This window comes from Lycium ferocissimum, chromosome 6, assembly GCF_029784015.1.
Source record: "Lycium ferocissimum isolate CSIRO_LF1 chromosome 6, AGI_CSIRO_Lferr_CH_V1, whole genome shotgun sequence".
NCBI classification, from domain to species: domain Eukaryota; kingdom Viridiplantae; phylum Streptophyta; class Magnoliopsida; order Solanales; family Solanaceae; genus Lycium; species Lycium ferocissimum.
This window is the reverse complement of record NC_081347.1, coordinates 74,049,436-74,067,628: the sequence shown is the minus strand read 5'-3', so window position 1 is coordinate 74,067,628 and position 18,193 is coordinate 74,049,436. Positions and strand designations below refer to the sequence as shown.

Genomic DNA, 18,193 nt, shown 5'->3' with positions numbered 1-18,193 from the left:
AACAAAAAAACGAAAACTTGTTTGATTAGCAAGAAGAGAAATGAATACCCTGGTATTTAATTTTTATTATCGTTTTGTATATGGGGGTTAATAATAAACCGCACCCCGGGTGGGGGCGCGTTCCCCTTTACGTAACAAAAATCTGTGCCCCAAAATCACATAGAATTATTTTAATTAAAAAGGGCCGGATATAATAACAATGAAAAGCCAAGAAAATAGCGGGATGAATTAAAAACACCCATTTTTTTCCAATGATTTTGACGAGACTAGTGGAAACAATAAAAATCTATAAAGATTAGGGGCCAGTTAGGAACAAATTGTCAAAAAAAACAATTCCAACCAACCCAAAGTAAATTCAAAATTTTAAACTGGGGAAAAGGGATAGAGTCAAACGAAAATTGAAAAGAGGGAAAAGGGAGAATCAAACATTCCCTAACGTAAATTAGTCCATCCCTTTAATTTCCCCCTTTGAGCTTTCAATGTTCGCAATCCTTTAATTTAGTCAAAGGGATTCTATATTAGCGATAATATTAGCGATAATATTCATGCTTTGGTCATCTAAGCATTTTATCAAACACTTAGTTGGGCATAAAGCTCCACAATCTCCATTAATGGTATTTCTTCACCCAATTCTATTCTATTACTTCTGGTGATTCTACAATCTCAATTAGGTGTAATTAACATCATTCTCCATCACCCATATTATTATAACAATCTCAAGTCAACAATCCAAAACCCTACTATAGTTCGTGTAATTCTTTACTAAACTCATTTACTATTCTCCCAAGAACTCATCAATCACTATTATGAATGATTAGAGTGTAGAACATTACCTTTTGACGTTCAATCGTCTTGAATTTGAGTTCTAGGTTTCCACGCCTAACAATAATGTTCCACTCACAACTCTATTGATTAGAAGGGTTTACTCAAGTTAGAAAGAGATTAGGGACTTGAATTCAACCTAGAATCATGATAAAACTTACCTTGGAGGGTTCTTGAGGCTTGAGAATTGTTCCCTCTGACTTTAGGGTAATTTTTCGTGACTAGGGGTGTTAGGGAAATAAACCTCAAGCTTAAATATAACTTAAAACGCGAAATTTCGATTTTTGACCCGAAATCGGACCTGTTATGCTATGGGCCCGCGCCGCACATGCAGCGCACGACCCGCTGCAGGTCAATATTCAGAGAGGGTGTTTTTGTGCGATCGGTGCGCGACGCGAGGCCATCGCACGCGCCCTCACAACGGACCTGTGTCGGTTCTGCACAGTATTCGGTAAAATGGACATAACTTCTTGTACAGAGCTTTGTTTGGGCTCCACAATATACCGTTGGAAAGATATTTCAAAGGAATACAACTTTGATGTTTTAAGTTTCCTCAAATTCCCAACGTATTTTCACCAAATTTGACTGGAAGGCAGACGTATCAAAAACTTAGCCGATTCTATAGAATTTTAAACGCCTTACTATTAGCCATCTTGAGATGATCATATCTCCTTGCTCCGATCTCTCCGATCGTCGGTCCTTATATCGTTAGAAAGCTATTTTTATGTACTACAACTTTTATTAAGGGTACTTTCCCAAATTCCCAACTAATTAAGGAGTTATGGCTGCCCGAAATAGGCCTATCAACTATTTTCACAAAACGTTCAAACCTTCAGTTTGTTTTTCCACTAGAACTCTAATGATACGGGGTGTTACAATCTATATAATGTAGCCGAGACAATAGTCCCCTTCCTATGAAAACTATACCTCATTATGAGGTTTGCAACTCTTCCAATTTCAGAACTAATGTTTTTCTTCTCCTAATTAAATTCCTATTACTATATGAATTGCAACAACATTTATGACACATAGCCTTTGAGTCTTTCTCGGTATCCTGATCTTTTGGAAGCTTTAACTAACGGTGATTGAAGCTAAAGTTTTCTTGGCTTATGTGATCCTCGCCTTTCATGACTTCATTTCTTTTGCTCTCATTCTGCATGTTTATGTTCTGTTGATGCTGAAAAAAGCAACGCTTTGTCATTCACAATGCATTCATGCTCTAGATTCATGTTTGAGCTGAGAATTTTCACGCCTCGCTAAGTCAGCAGCAGCTTTTGCTTCATTGATAGCCTGCTTCAAGACTCATTGAGCTTAGCAGCCTTGTGTAGAGCAAGAGCTCACTCTTCCTGAACTTCTTTTATACACGTGATGAAGCTCATTTCTTTCCCATTCCAAGCTAATAGTGACTCCTCCGCCTCTAATTTCAATTGCTCTGCTGTACTCCTATATATTTCTTTTTCCTTTTTCGCTTCATCCAAAAGCTTTTGGTATCTAACCTTAGTGCTTTTGATAGTCTCTTTCATATTTCCAGCCTCTTTTTTTGCTTGTCCTAATTCTAATTGTGTAGCACGAAGTTTCTTCTTGGCCTCAGATGCTTCAGAAGCAACTTCCTTCAACGCTAACGCTAAATCATCTAAGGCCTTTCTGTTCTTTTCTTCCGCCTCATTTGCCAATTTCATTTCGAGCTTGGATTCTTCAAGTTCAATCTTGATTTGTTCAAATTGCCTCGTCTTTGACAACCAAGCATCAAATATTTTGGACTCTGATAACTTCCTGTTCTCCAATTCATCTTCTAATTCTTGAACCCTTTTTCGAAAATCGGACGACCAATCCGTTACACGAATCTTGAATGCTTTTCCTAAACTAGCATCTTTCTCAAGTAACTTGAGCTCACATTTTTTCGCCTTTTCGAGCTCCAACTTCAAAGACTCGATATTCTTGTCTGTGATCTTCGATTCTTCTTGTTTGTTATTAAGCAATTCCTTCAAAGTCTTAACTTCGGCATAGAATTCTCTTGATATTCCATCACTTGCTTTCATGTTGGCCTCCTGAGCTGGATGTTTCATCTCACTAAGTTCATTAATGGCTCTGCTCTTTTCTTCTTCAACATATCCTAATTGCTCTCTGGTCTGTCTCAAATCCTTCTCAAGTTTCTCCATTTGTTCTTGCATGACAACAAGTCTATCGGTCGGAGTCTACACACACAAAAAACAAAACAAAAACACTAATATTTTAATAGTTTTGGACAAAACCGTTATCTATAGTCATAAAAAAATCACTTTCCCAAAATGAAAAAAAAATCAAGAATTTATTTTCATAATTCCCTAAAATACATTTGAGTAAAAAGAATAAAGTGAAAAATATTATTCCCTTAGCATAGTAAAGAATGGGAAGTTCTAAGTATGGAAGTCGATTAGTCATTTTTGTGTCGGTTTGACACTAGAACTATCATTAAGCCACAATTCTGAGCTAGTTGGAGTCAGTTATATTAATCCTCACCGTTAACATCTCCATGTGCTTGAATTAAACATTAATCTTTTTGACATAAAATTTGCAAAATTAGTACTAGTTGCAGATGGCATAAAAAGGTAATAATACCTGAGACGGATGCTTAACAGGGGACTTTCTTTCAAGACCAACAAGGGCACCTGAATCAATTTGTGATCCCAAAGCATCACATCTGCAAAGCTTTGATGCTGAAATAGTTCTTGAAATGATTGAAGAATGTCTCTTCTTTGCAGAATCATTGGACCCAGCTCTATAATTTCTCGAAAAACATCGAAGATTCAGTCTTTATGATCATGCAAACGGACATATTATATAAACAAGATACAACACAAACCCATGAATCACAAATTCAGGACCGTAAAAGTAACAAATGAAATTCAAGAACACATATTTTATCCAAATAAAACATTGTCATCCTATAAAACTGAGGACGACTATAAATCCATGGTGGGAGACAAGTGTTCAAACCCGAAACGAAAAAATGTCAGTTGATCTTTTTATCTGTCCAAACTTTGGTGGAAGGTTACCTATGGTAAAATAGTTAAGGTGTCCGCTAGTTGTCCTATACTCCACCTCATAGAAGAAGAAAAATCGAGACATACCAGTAGCAGAAAATAAGAAGTACCTTGACCTGGAACGTAACATCAAGCGTATATGTTTGGAATCACTATTCGTTGAAGATTCTTGATCTTGGAAAAAATCAGAAAATATATTACAAGTTCCACTTTATGTTTGCTATGAAATTTTTTTGTTTGCGTATTACAAAATTGGTGGTAGAGAATGAAGACCCTGTGGGCTATGGCTATGACAAAGTTGAAAGTTTGCAGGTTTTTATTTGCAACTCAGCTGTAACGGCCAAATTCCATAAACTGCAACATATAAATAACAGTAAATGTTGAGAGACAGATGTGTAATTTAATAACATAACTTGCTTTCACACAAAGTAACAGTTTCAACCTAGTATATATCTAATTAGGCATGAAAGATCAAATAATTTAAATAGTAAGATGCTCCCAGTTTCTTTCACTATTATAGTGTTCCTAGTCCATGCCTTCTTTGGCATGAAAGATCAAATAATATTTTCTTCCATAACGATTTTTTTCCGAACATTTTTATATCATTTTTACTATATTTGGAGCATGCTTGGTGCGGCATCTAACTTTGTCTAGGGGCCGGCAAGCATGATTTTTTAAATTTTTGTTTGTTTAATTAATGTTTTGCCCCTCTAATTCAATAAATCTATTTCAATGTTATTATATTCTCTAATAACTACTGCAACAGGCACCCTAATATTAGTTTGTTGAGCTTTAAGTTACAATTGGCACTAAGTATATTAATAGTTTCAAAGACAAGCCTGCACATTTGCCTCTTTTTAGTTAAAATAGGGAAAGCATATAAGAAATTAAATTATAATATAAAGAACTTTTAAACAACTTTTTTCCGGTAATGTTTCGTGATTGTCGAGCAAGATGTACTATAGAGAGTTATTTGTAATTGTAATTTAAGTGATTTGATTATGTAAATGGCCCAAGCTCCTGACACGTATTGTGCGATTTGGTCTAACAGGCCTTAGGAATTTGTCCATTAATGGGATTTTTCGAACCTAAAACGTGTGTCACATGTGAACTTGTGTTATCCTTTAAAGAACTTTAAAGTTCCATCTCTCATTCTGACACGAGATTCATCCAAGGTGTCATGTGCATCTCTACTTCAAAAGCTTGCCAGTCTAGAAGTTTATAAACAATACCCCCCTCCCCCCCCCCCCCACAACCACCCACCTCCGCATGGGTGTCATAGTAAATATCTTTTACACTATGCCCATTGCCGAACAGTTAGACTTTAAACCCAAAGTAACAAACTTACACAATTACAACCTACAACTATGATATTTGGGGGTCATGTCACCAAAGCGTAGCAATATGCACATCAAATTTCAAAGAGATAGTCGATTATTTTTGTCCCAAACATAGGAACATAGAGGTATCCAAACACCTACCTCTCCCTCCTAGCTTTTTAAAGGACAAACTGAAAAAATATATTTAAAAAGGGTTATCAAATTAGATTTTGAGTTTTAGTTATATACACTTACAGTGTAAAAACAATTCAATTGCTAGATCTAGTCTTTGATTCACCTGCAAAATTCAGGGAGTCCAACTGAGCATTTCCATTTAGAAAATAGTTGAATGTAACAGAAGAAGCCAATGAATCAAAAATATGAAGGAGAGGGGAAAAGAGGTGGAACACATATATATTTCCAAGCTTGCAAACAGAAAGAAAAATAGTGCAACTAAACACTCTTATAATATTTCTTGACTTAATTCTAGTTTATTCAAGCACTCAAGCTATAATCAGTTAAAAAGGTAAAAAAAAAAAAAAAAAAAAAAAAAAAAAAATCAATAGCACTAAAATATGGAATCACAAAATGGGGGAAATGTAACACTTTGAAGTACAAACAGGACATGACTCGAAAGTAGTACGGACAACTTTAAAGAAACCATATAACTGAAAAGCAACACATTAACTTGCAGCTTAAAAAGAACACTGCCGGAAGAGATGTTAACTTTTACATGTCCAAAAATGTGTCATGGTTATCCCTGATTCTGGAGTTCCCTTTGTGCAATCTAAAGCCAATTTTATCATGGAAATTATGCAGATTTCACTTTGGGGAGCGATTTGTTCTTCCTCAAGAAAAAGATTGCATCCACAACTTCTATCATAGTTCTTGGAAATGCTCGCCTTATCCACTCCCTCAAGTCAAGATTTTCATTGAATATCTCTTCATCTGTTGGTCTTCTTGTTGCCAAAACCTCCATTACCATGATGCCATAGCTGTAAACATCACCACTAGTGGACACTATTCCCTCCGAGGTGTATTCTTAAAAGAACGAAAAATGATAAATAATTACTCATCCGATTTAACAATAAATTATAAATATGTACTAACAATATTTTATGAAATAAAAAAGAGAGTGTCTTCGATAACTAAAAAAGAAAGAGACTAGTATACCTGGTGCAATATATCCAAGAGTGCCCAATGTCTCGGTATGTGCCATTGACTTTCTTAGAGCTAAAATTTTGGAGATTCCAAAATCACCAACATGTGCCACCATTTCTTCATCCAAAAGAATATTGGCTAGTTTTAGATCATAATGAACGATATGAGTATGATGACTATGATGCAGATATTCAACAGCCACAGCCACATCAAGCATTATGGCAACTCTTTGAAGGAGGTTCAAGCGGCAACCTTCTTTGTACAACCAATTCTCAAGACTCCCGTTTGGCATATACTGCAGGACAAAGGCTGTAATGTGTTCGCTAGAGCAAGTAGTAACCACCGGTACAAGATTTCTATGCCTAACATTTCTTATCACTTCACATTCAGTATCAAATCTCTTGCATACTTCCTCATTTTGCAAATCCAGAACCTTTATTACAACCACAATTCCACTAGAAAATGTGCCTTTGTACACAGAGCCAGAACCTCCCACACCAATTAAATTTGATCCATCAAAATAATTTGTTGCTCGTTGAATCTCGTGATAAGATATTAATTGATGCGTCTTGACATCCGGTACCTTTTCCTCGTCTTTGGAATTTTTTTTTTTTATGCATAGCTACACTTTTATTAATTATATTTTTTAGCTACAGTAACGTGTATTCAAATTCGACTGTATTTTGTTATATTCAATTCGGTTGTATTCATTCGTAACTACTTTTATACTATATTCAAATTATTGTATTTTAAATTCGGTTGTATTCAAACAACATAAGCGCAAAAAAATATAGGGATATTCAACTGTATTCAAATTCATTGTATTTATTTATTTGTATTTTGCTGTAAAGAAACACTAAATTTTACACTAAAAAATAATGAATATCAAAGTTGAAATACACTCAGACCTGAGACACAAGAGAGAGAAAATACACTCAGATCTTAAACACACCCAATCGTCCACCGCCGACAACGGCGCCGTGGTCCAGTAAGGATCCAACCAGTTCTTTCCATGTATTCAACACAAAAACAAATACATCTCAAGCAACAACAATGATAAATACTCAGATCTTAGAAATACATTCAGATCTGAGAAATACACTCCGCCGTCAATCTCATCATTTCGTGGCATTTTAACCGAAGGAGGGATTATGCCCGCGATGCTATCATGAGATTTAAGACTATACATCCTACGTGACCTTTCCACATTTCACATCGAGTTTATGAGAAAGCCAAGAAATTATTTCGGTGTTGACGATGGTTGTGGTGTCGATTGGAGAAGGAGCTCCGGCGGCGATGTCAATGGCGAGGAGAATGGTGCCAGATCTGAGAATATAGTTAGATCTGAGAAGAGGGAGCAGTGGGTTTCGCTGGAGCTCTGGCGACGATTTCGTGGTGAAAAAACATCTCAAAGCTAACCCTAAGATTCTAAACCCCGAGCGATTTTTTTTTTTAAATAAAAATAAAAATTTAAAATAAATTTTTTTTAAAAATAAAAAAATAAATAAAATGAAGAATAAAAATAATAGCTACTAGATGTGATTAAAATAAAGTGTAGTTACTAAATATAAATATCTCTTATATGTTCTCTACACTATGTAAAATTCTCTTCTTTTTATTGGCCGATTTTGAGATTACCATTTAAGTCATACATGCAGTGTGTAAAATTTACAAATTTAGCCACTTTGAGACTAAGTCCAGGATACAAAATTTGAAGTGTTGTTTCATAATAAACAGTGTCTGAAGTTGTCTGTGAAAGCGTAATTTCAAACGACATTTGCAAGTGAACTTTAAATCTTTTTGTTTGAAGTTTGGCTTAGCCAGTCCAAATTTCATATACTTTTGTGTGAAGTTTATAGCTTATTCCCAAACTTCAGACATAATATTTGAAGTTTGGCTAGATAATCCCAATTTGTGACGTTTTGATCATCTAATGTGAGAAAATACTTACCCGAAAAAGAAAGAGAGAAGACCACATCCTTTTGTGAAGCATGGTGAAGTGAATTTAAAATTCAAACTTTTGAATTCAGATTAAGAAAAGATTTGAAATTCAAATATGTGAAATGTGAATATGTTGACTTGCATTACAACTTACTCTCTTTGTTCACTTTTATTTGTCCACTTTTAACTTTTTACGTTGTTTAATAAATAATAAATGAAGTGTGTATTTTACCATGATGCCCATATTAATTGGTATATAATGGTATTGGTTTTGGAAAATGATTTGGAATGAGTAATTAATGTTAAGGGTAAAACAGTTTTTTTTTTTGTCTTATCTTGATATGTGAAAAATGACAAGTAAAAATAAAAATCTATTTTAGGAATAGTGAACAAGTAAAAGTGAACGGACGAAGTACAAGCTTGGAGTTTGGATCCCAGAAAAGGGCAATAAAAAAAGATAAAAAGATAAAAAATGCAAAATGGTCCAAACTCCAAGGTCCAATCTTGTAATGAAAGCTAACCTATTCATCAATATATTAAATTTGTCCTGCCTAAACACACCAAAATTTACAAATATTGGCGGCAAAACTAAAATTATAAACGAGCATTAAAATTGATACTTATGATTTTTAAAAGTTATGCGGACTTATATTTAATTTTATTAATTTCTCAATATTTCTATTATGTGAAATCCTGCTATAATAAATATAAGACAAAGTTTATATTTGGTAGTAAAGTAATATGCAATCTTACTGCTCCTAACAAGTATTTAATTATGATAGAAAATATATGATAATATGAGAATTGTGATCAATCAGTAATATGTTTGTTGTCTTAAATAAAAAGCATTTAATGTTGTTACTTATTAGCTTGAATAATTTTTATCTTGCTTTATAACTTTTGGGATCGTTTGGTACACGGTATAAGATGAGATATTCCAGTACTAATTTTGGAATCAATTTTATATCATGTTTGGTAGAACGAATAAATCTTTATCAAAATGAAGCTCAAACTTCGAGATGGATATCTCATTAACCTTGATAGTATTATTTTATCCGCATTCTAGATGGGACAAATTAGTCTAAAATTAGGATTATTATCCCGAGATAATTTAGTTTGTGTACCAAATGAACCCTTAGAAATATATCTCTAGAATCTAATAGACTGTTTGGCCAAGCTTATTTTTCTCCAAAAGTACTTATTTTCTTCAATAAGTGCTTATTTTTTAAAAAATGAGTTATTTGACCAAGCTTTTGGGAGAAAATAAGTGCTTCTGGGGAGTAGCATAATCAGTTTTTCAGAAGCTAAAAAATTATATCTGCGCAAAAGCACTTTTGAGAAAAATACACTTAGAAGTATTTTTAAAAAAATTAGTCAAATAAAAATTGATGCTCAAACGTGCTTTTTAAATTAATTGGCCAAACACAAACTTCTTTTCGACAAAAATACTTTTTTTTTACTTTTAAAAAATAAGTTAATTTTAAAAGTTTAGCCAAACAGGCTATAAATCACCAATATATGAAATAAAATCAAAAAAATATTTTAACTTTTCATCAACTATTTCCTTTTTTATAATTATATCTCAAACATATAATGTCCACAAATATCCTAACAAAGTGGACCCCACATCCAGCTTCTCCTCCACTTTTCATCTCCATAATATTAATACCGCCAAAACCCGCCCTTTCATTTGGCGGGAAAATTTCAAAACCCTAATTTGTACTTCAAAAGAAAAAAAGAAGAGGGAAATTCAATTACAACAAAAATTCAAACTGTTAAATTACAAATGTATATATATACACACACATATCTCACTGAAAAAATTGTAGCAAATCCCTAAATAAATCAATTGTGTCTATCAAGTGTTCGACGAAATTCCTCAAAGAAAAAAAAACAAAGATGTATGTGGTGAAGAGAGATGGGAGACAAGAAACAGTACATTTTGATAAGATAACAGCTAGGTTAAAGAAATTGAGTTATGGACTTAGTCCTGAACATTGTGATCCGGTACTCGTATCGTAGAAAGTTTGTGCTGGTGTTTATAAAGGCGTTACTACTAGTCAACTTGATGAATTGGCTGCTGAGACGGCCGCGGCTTTGACTGCTAATCATCCTGATTATGCTTGTGTGAGTTTATGATTTTTGTCATGTTTTTGTTGATTTGTTGTGTATTGGATTGTGTTTTGAGTGTGTTGAATTTGGAAATGGTAATTAGTTTTGGATCTTGTGTTTATTTGAGGTAAAAGTATTTTGTAATTTAATGAGGATTCATATAGACAACCCCAGCTAGTTTGTATTTGATTGTGTTTTGCGCATGTTGAATTTGGAAATGATAATTAGGGTCTGTTTGGCCATGGATAGTTTTCACTTTTTTTTTTTGTTTTGGAATTCTATTTTGGAATCATGTTTTTCCTCTTTAGTTTTTTACTAGTCTTGTACATTATTATGCACTTTTATACAAGGTTTATACATTGTCTACAGTAGATGTATAAAGTTATATATTGTTGTATAACATTGTATACTAGTCTTATACATTATTATACAAAGTGTATATATTGTCTATAGTAGGTGTATAAAGTTGTATATTGTTGTATAAAGGTGAATATTTAAGTTGGGCCATGAAATGTTGGGCTGTAGGTTTGTAATTTAAAATATGGGCTATGAATATGTAATTTTGACCCATAAATTGTTTATAACTGAAATTTAACCCTTTTTTTCCTTTCAAATTTCACATTTTTTATGTCCAAACGCCCACTTATTTTCAATTCTGGGTTAATTTGAGATTAAGGTATTTTGTAATCTTATGAATTGGGACAAATGGAGGGGACTTGATATATAGGATTCGTATAGACAATCCCAATTAGTTTGAATTTAAGGTGTATGTGATAGATATTGGTTGATTTATTTGTTGCAGTTTGGACATTTTATTTTAATTTGGGACATGACACTGTTCTGCTTACTATTTACTTGTTTCTCTTTTGTGTTTCATATAGATTTATAAATTTATTTATTTAATTTGACAATGTTTTATTGGACAAACCAATGTTTTTTTCGGTTTGTGTTTTGAGTGTGTGGAAGTTGGAAATGATAATTAGTTTTGAATTCTGGGTTAATTTGAGATAGAAGTAATTTGTGATATAATGAAATTGGGCTGAATAGTGGGGAATTGATATAATGAGGATTTATATAGACAACCCTGATTAGGTTGGACTGCAGTTTAAACTTTTTTTTACACTTCGGAAATGATACCGTTCTACTTAGGACCTGCTTGTTACTTTTTTGCGTTTTCTTAATAGTTTATCAGTTTATTTTATTTGACTATGTTTGATTGAACATGGAAATTTTAAGATATTAATTTAATTTTGCCAACTATATTAGTAGTATTGAAAAAGATATACTAATATAAAACCACTGATTGAGAAACTAGCTTGATAGATAAAAAGCATATGTCATAGTTTATAAGTTGAAGTATTAAATGAATTTGAATAGTTGAAAGTTGTGTAGAATAATATAGTTAGTGGAATTCTGTCAAACATTTTCAAATTTTCTAAATGGAAAAAAAAAGTGTCATATAAATTGGGGGTACTAATTATTGAGTTCTCCATTGTAGTTTAGATAGAGTAAACCTTATGTTGAAATTACATCTAAAGATGAGTTTTTGCTTTTTGAAGGTGTATTTAATTATCCATTTGTTTAAATGTATTTATATTGCAGCTGGCTGCAAGGATTGCTGTTTCCAATCTGCACAAGAACACAAAGAAAATATTTTCCGAGACGTAAGGACTTTGAATTATTTATTATCATTAGTGTTTTTTGTTCTTTGGAATAAAACACTGGTCCAATGATTGAGAATAGAAAGTTGTGGTTTACAATATATTTGTGATTTTCACAGGGTTAAGGACATGCACAACCATGTCAGCGAGAGATCTGGACTTAAGGCGCCTCTGATTTCTGATGAAGTGTATGAGATTATAATGAAGGTATATTGAGCAACACCTCACTTATATCATTTTATTATCTGATGATGATTGTTGCTTCATCGATACTTTAGAATTTTAGAGGTCAGTTATTAACTACTTGCCTTTTTATTCCACAGAATGCAGCTCGATTGGACAGTGAGATCATATATGACAGGGACTTTGACTATGATTACTTTGGTTTCAAAACCCTGGAGCGGTCTTACCTCTTAAAGATTGATGGAAAGGTCGTAGAAAGGCCACAACATATGCTGATGAGAGTCTCTGTTGGGATCCACAAAGATGATATCGAATCTGCCATCAATACTTATCATTTGATGTCTCAAAGATGGTTCACTCATGCGTCTCCAACTCTTTTTAACGCTGGAACTCCAAGGCCTCAAGTATGTCAATTTAATTAGAAAATAGATAAATAGCTCCTAAGCATAATTTCCAATTGCACAATGATCCGAACACTTTGTCGCATCCTCGACTTGCAGTTAAGTAGCTGCTTCCTTGTATGCATGAAAGAAGATAGTATTGAGGGCATATATGACACTCTTAAGGAGTGTGCTGTTATTAGCAAATCTGCTGGAGGAATTGGAGTATCTGTGCACAATATTCGTGGTACTGGGAGTTATATTCGTGGAACAAATGGGACATCAAATGGAATTATTCCGATGCTACGTGTGTTTAATGACACTGCTCGATATGTTGATCAAGGAGGTGGCAAAAGAAAGGGTAAGCCTAGATTTTGTTAGATATACTTATAATGGGCCAAGGTCTGGATTTGATTATTTCTGACAATTCTATGTTGCGTATAGGTGCTTTTGCTGTCTATCTTGAACCCTGGCATTCTGATATATTTGAATTTCTGGATTTGAGGAAGAACCATGGAAAGGTGTAGTTACTATCCTTGATCTAATCAATTTTCTATGCGTATTATAGCCTGTTTGGCCAAGTTCCTGAGAAGCCAAAAGTGTCATGTTTTTTAAAAAAGTACTTATTTTAGACAATTGAAGTGTTTGGCCTAAGCTTTTAGGGGGAAAATAAGTGTTTTTGAGTATTTGCAGAAGATGTTTTAGACCTTAAACAAGGTAGCTTTTCCCCAAAAACACTTTTGAACTTTGGTTAAGCACAAATTCATGCTCTAATACTGGCAAAAATATTTTTAAAGTTGGATTAGCCAAACACAATCTATTACTTTCTAAAAGTGCTTTTTCCAAAAGCACTTCTAAGAAAAAGCACTTTTTAAAAGAAGCTAATTTTGGAAGCTTGGCCAAGCAAGCTATTAGTCTTACAAGACTAAAGTGGCTTAATCAAACTGTTCTTTCCACTAGGATTTCTGTAATCCTGTCATATCATAAGGCTTGCAATTGCTTAATTGACATAACATGTCCATCTCTGCAGGAAGAGCATCGGGCCCGAGATCTTTTCTACGCTCTTTGGGTGCCAGATCTTTTTATGGAAAGAGTCCAAAGCAACGGGCAATGGTCTTTATTTTGTCCAAGTGAGGCTCCTGGATTGGCAGATTGCTGGGGTGAAGATTTTGAAAAGCTGTATACAAAGTATGAAAGAGAGGTAAAACTAAGTCTACTATTGTGATTAATTGCTTGCCAAGCTTGGATAAATTGAAAAAATGATCCAATTTTTTCAATTCAGGGTAAAGCAAAGAAGGTTCTGCAAGCACAAAATCTCTGGTTTGAGATCTTGAAGTCTCAGATAGAAACTGGGACCCCATACATGCTGTATAAGGTAACTTTAATATTATACTTTTGTTTATGCTGTTTGGATGCATCGGAAACTTTTTAATCCTTTCTTTTGTTCGTTATCATAGGATACTTGTAATAGAAAAAGCAACCAGCAGAATCTCGGCACAATCAAGTCTTCTAACTTGTGTACTGAAATTATTGAATACACAAGTCCTACTGAAACTGCCGTGTGCAATCTTGCATCAATTGCTCTTCCACGATATGTTAGAGAGAAGGTAGTTACAAATGCCATAAACTTGAAAACATTGCTTGTTTTTAAGTTTTCTTTGTCCTGTTATTTTATCATTTTCCTTTATATCTTTTAGGAGGTCCCAAGTGAATCACAACCGTCTAAACTTGTTGGGAGCAGAGGCTCTAAAAACCGATACTTTGATTTTGACAAACTGGCAGAGGTTAGACTTTTTCTATCAAATCGGACTTACCTACTTTATCTTGGATATCTGTCTGATCTTGTTCTATTTTTCATGTGAGACAGGTCACTGCATTGGTGACTAAGAACTTGAACAAAATTATTGATGTCAATTACTACCCTGTCGAAACTGCAAAAAGGTCTAATTTACGACACAGACCTATTGGACTTGGGGTCCAGGGTCTTGCAGACACATTCATATTGCTTGGCATGGCATTTGATTCACCAGAGGTATTCACCCTTCATCCATCTTTTATGGTTTAACTGGTTCAGTGGGGCTGATCTTGTATTTTGTAAATGTATAGGCTCAGCAGCTGAACAAAGACATATTTGAGACAATATACTACCATGCTTTAAAAGCCTCTTCTGAATTAGCCGCCAAGGAAGGCCCATATGAGACATATGCAGGAAGTCCAGTAAGCAAGGTATATATTGGAACTTTGCTTTAGCTGATGATTTACTATGTGGATGACTTGTTTGGTTGTTGAGGACTTCTGAAAATTGAGCTACGCCAGGGGCAGATTTACTCTCAAAATTATAGTGCACGTGAACTAGTGGTCTTTCCGCAAAAATAGGTTTTTTAGGTACTTTCTAGAATTTATCTAGTAGTCTGCTGGTACCCATACTTAAAAAAGGGTGAATTGTGCACTTGGTTTAATGTTTAGTTGTTTTTCCAGAGTAACGGGATCAATTCTCACTTAATACTTTTTTTTCCTTTCATTTGTGGCATCCATGTTCTAGAAATCTTGAATCTGCCTCTTAGCTAGGCTATCGTCATGTGCCCTTAGACATAAAGAAATGTAATTTTGCTGTTAACTTCGAAGATGTCATCTGAGTCAAAAGATTAATTTGAAAATAGACCCGAAATAAATCTTTAATATTACAGGACCAAAAGTTTAATGATTTGTCAGATTTTGTGTTGGATTCACTATTGCCTATTTCTTTCTGATTTTCATTGTACTCAATTAAGATTGAACTATTCTGTTCAGGGTATTATCCAGCCAGACATGTGGGGAGTAACACCATCAGATCGATGGGATTGGGGTGTTCTCCGTGAAATGATTGCAAAGAATGGTGTAAGAAATTCACTTCTTGTAGCTCCAATGCCCACTGCTTCAACCAGCCAAATTCTTGGAAATAATGAATGCTTTGAGCCATATACATCCAATATCTACAGTAGAAGAGTGCTAAGGTTACTTTTGCAGCCAGATCCTTTAGCTCAATGCAGTTTGAATTAATTTTACTGTCTTCAGATATTAACTATGGATGTTCTTTTTTCAGTGGTGAATTTGTTGTGGTGAACAAGCATCTTCTTCATGATTTAACTGAGATGGGGCTTTGGTCTCCTACCCTCAAGAATAGGATTATTTATGATGATGGTTCCGTGCAGAAAATCCCAGAAATTCCACAGGATCTTAAACTCATATACAAGTATGAATTCCTTTTCCGTGTTGCTTGATTTTTTTTTTCTCCTGATTTCATGTTCATTCTACTTCCAATTCAGTGCTTATACTATGTGTTGATGTTTAGGACTGTTTGGGAGATCAAGCAACGGAACTTAGTTGATATGGCTGTTGACCGTGGATGCTATATTGATCAGAGTCAGAGTCTCAACATCCATATGGACCAACCCAATTTTGGAAAGCTTACATCCCTGCATTTTCATACTTGGTCCAGGGTATGCTTCGCATTTCACATAACAGTTTATTGCTTCAATTGTAAGATATTGTGATTAAGAGGGTCAAATGGGTTGAGTTAATAAATGGGTCGGTTATTGACCGCTCAAAGGTTACTTGGCTGAAATGGGTTTGGCTAAATGGGCCAAAAAGCAGGGTCGTAATCCAACCCTCCCAATTCTTCCTATGTTTTATAATTTACCTAATAAAACTATGTTTTTCTTTACTATGATGTTTTGAAAATATTTTGATAAGATTTCTCATGGGTCAATTTGGGCAGCCCAATTCTTGATGGGCTGAACTAATAAATACGTGGGTCAATGACCAGCCCAAACTTGACCGTGTCATGTTTTCATGGGCTAAATTTGCCACCTCTAATTGTGATTTATCATTTTTGCTAGTTGGGATATCCTTCCTCTTTTTATGCTTTCTATTGAGCCGAGGGTCTTTTAGAAACAGTTGTCCTACCTTGGTAGGAGTAAGGTCTGCGTACACTCTACCCTGTCCAGACTCCACGTTGTGGGATTTCATTGGGTTGTTGTTGTTGTTGTTATAGTTGGCATATCCTAACATGTTCTTACTAGACCTGATAGTTGGTCTAGGAGACGATACATTTGCTCGAAATTCATATGTGAAGATGGTCTTGTTGGGTTTAGTTTGCACATGTTGCTTAGGTTTCATTGACCTTTGAAATTGTTACTGGCAGGGTTTGAAAACAGGTATGTACTATCTAAGATCACGGGCTGCAGCTGATGCCATCAAGTTCACAGTTGACACTTCCATACTAAAGGTAGCAACCGTTATATCTTGATTTGCTTTCTCATCATAAAATCAATATATTCATTGTTACAGAATGCGTTTGGGATTTGAATGCAGGAAAAGCCAGAGACTCCAGTTGATGAAGAAACTAAAATGGCACAGATGGTGTGCTCTTTGAGTAACCGTGATGAGTGTATGGCCTGTGGAAGTTAGGGATTGATGCCAGATAACCAGGAGCGTTTTGAAAATTTGGCTTTCGTTATGTATTTCTTTCCTGCTTGCTGGGAAAGCTTAGTATCTACAGGCCAAATAGGCCTCCATTGGGATATGGCCTGTATTGATGTCCCTGGTTGAATCTGGTTTAACTCTTTGTACATATATTAGGTTATAGTCTCTGCTGTTACAAACAAGCTAGTAATTTCCTTATATCAGTAAATGGTATTTCCTGTAATGCGTGTCTTAAGGTATCAGTGTTAATATTGTGTTAATGCCAAGATTAATAGTTCTTGAATGATTGAATTCCAATTTGTGTTTGGTGGCTGTGAAATCTGATTTAACAGAATGGCATGAGAAAAGCAAGATTGGGGAAGTGAAACCTTCTTAAATTTGGTCTTTTGAATGTCTCAACGATAGAAGCTTCCCTAATGCTGATGCCTCTGAAAATGTCAATAATGGAAGGTTAAATATATTAAAAGAAGAACAAGTATGGTTTCATATTCATTCAGTAAAAGATTGATAGTAAAAGTGAACAAATGTGGTTTACAAATATCGGATGATGTGCTTATCAGTTTTGCATAGTGTTGGTATTTTTAATGGAGAAATGTGGTCATTACAACCCCTATAACTAAATTTTCTCCATCTATGCTGAATTTTGAAATGGATAGTTTAACCAACTGACGTGCCACCCTTTTACCATTAAGTATTAATATTCATCTAGAAACTTCAAATTGAATATTAATACAGGTTTTGTTGGAGCACAATTCCTATACTGCATTTCCTGTCTTCACATCTATTCAGTAAAGCTTCTAATGCTAGTAGCCTAGCTTAGTGATTACAATTTCACTAGTCAACCTAAATTTATTTAAAAATTACACCAAGGGTTATTCCTTCTTTCCTTATCTTCTCATATTCACAGTTCCTCGGAAAACATTAAAAAAAAAAAAAAAAAAAAGACGAAATAAGTCAAATTTTAAAAAGAAAGCATAACACTTGGTTCAGTAAAACACCGTTATATTATACTAAATAACTACTAGACTTTTAAAATAAGGTTTATAGTTGATATTTTCCCGCTATTTTTTCAACAAGTCAATTGAAAAAAGCAAGGAAAATTTTATAGAACTCTAAGTCGATATATA

General features: G+C 34.3%; 2 protein-coding genes and 1 pseudogene across 2 annotated transcripts; 1 reads left to right on the top strand and 2 right to left on the bottom strand.

Moving 5' to 3' along the window:
* The window catches only part of LOC132061652 (putative WEB family protein At1g65010, chloroplastic), a 12,106-nt pseudogene extending 10,125 nt beyond the window's left edge, over positions 1 to 1,981 (bottom strand).
* A 178-nt stretch (positions 1,982 to 2,159) lies between these two features.
* Positions 2,160 to 4,281, bottom strand: LOC132061651 (putative WEB family protein At1g65010, chloroplastic). Its single transcript, XM_059454421.1, has 3 exons — positions 3,956 to 4,281; positions 3,421 to 3,580; positions 2,160 to 3,017 (listed from the first exon to the last, which is right to left on the bottom strand). Exons 1-3 carry the CDS (start codon positions 3,973 to 3,975, stop codon positions 2,160 to 2,162), a joined length of 1,038 nt encoding a protein of 345 aa, XP_059310404.1. The 5' UTR covers positions 3,976 to 4,281.
* Positions 4,282 to 9,988: 5,707 nt separating this feature from the next.
* Positions 9,989 to 17,349, top strand: LOC132060424 (ribonucleoside-diphosphate reductase large subunit-like). Its single transcript, XM_059453468.1, has 17 exons — positions 9,989 to 10,393; positions 11,981 to 12,042; positions 12,159 to 12,246; positions 12,363 to 12,626; positions 12,723 to 12,963; positions 13,047 to 13,123; positions 13,633 to 13,803; positions 13,885 to 13,977; positions 14,060 to 14,209; positions 14,300 to 14,386; positions 14,470 to 14,634; positions 14,709 to 14,828; positions 15,393 to 15,595; positions 15,685 to 15,834; positions 15,934 to 16,081; positions 16,786 to 16,869; positions 16,956 to 17,349. Exons 3-17 carry the CDS (start codon positions 12,169 to 12,171, stop codon positions 17,049 to 17,051), a joined length of 2,127 nt encoding a protein of 708 aa, XP_059309451.1. The 5' UTR covers positions 9,989 to 10,393; positions 11,981 to 12,042; positions 12,159 to 12,168; the 3' UTR covers positions 17,052 to 17,349.
* The last annotated feature ends 844 nt before the right edge of the window (positions 17,350 to 18,193 follow it).

What these genes read in the sequence shown, in the direction of transcription:
- LOC132061651 (XM_059454421.1), bottom strand. Translation starts at nt 3,975, where the DNA reads ATGTTACGTTCCAGGTCAAG. An exon ending in ATGTTACGTTCCAGGTCAAG is followed by an intron (nt 3,581 to 3,955) that starts GTACTTCTTATT and finishes GAGAAATTATAG; the next exon opens with AGCTGGGTCCAATGATTCTG. An exon ending in CTGTTAAGCATCCGTCTCAG is followed by an intron (nt 3,018 to 3,420) that starts GTATTATTACCT and finishes TTGTGTGTGTAG; the next exon opens with ACTCCGACCGATAGACTTGT.
- LOC132060424 (XM_059453468.1), top strand. Translation starts at nt 12,169, where the DNA reads ATGCACAACCATGTCAGCGAGAGATCTGGACTTAAGGCGCCTCTGATT. An exon ending in CACGATATGTTAGAGAGAAG is followed by an intron (nt 14,210 to 14,299) that starts GTAGTTACAAAT and finishes TATATCTTTTAG; the next exon opens with GAGGTCCCAAGTGAATCACA. An exon ending in ATTTTCATACTTGGTCCAGG is followed by an intron (nt 16,082 to 16,785) that starts GTATGCTTCGCA and finishes TGTTACTGGCAG; the next exon opens with GGTTTGAAAACAGGTATGTA.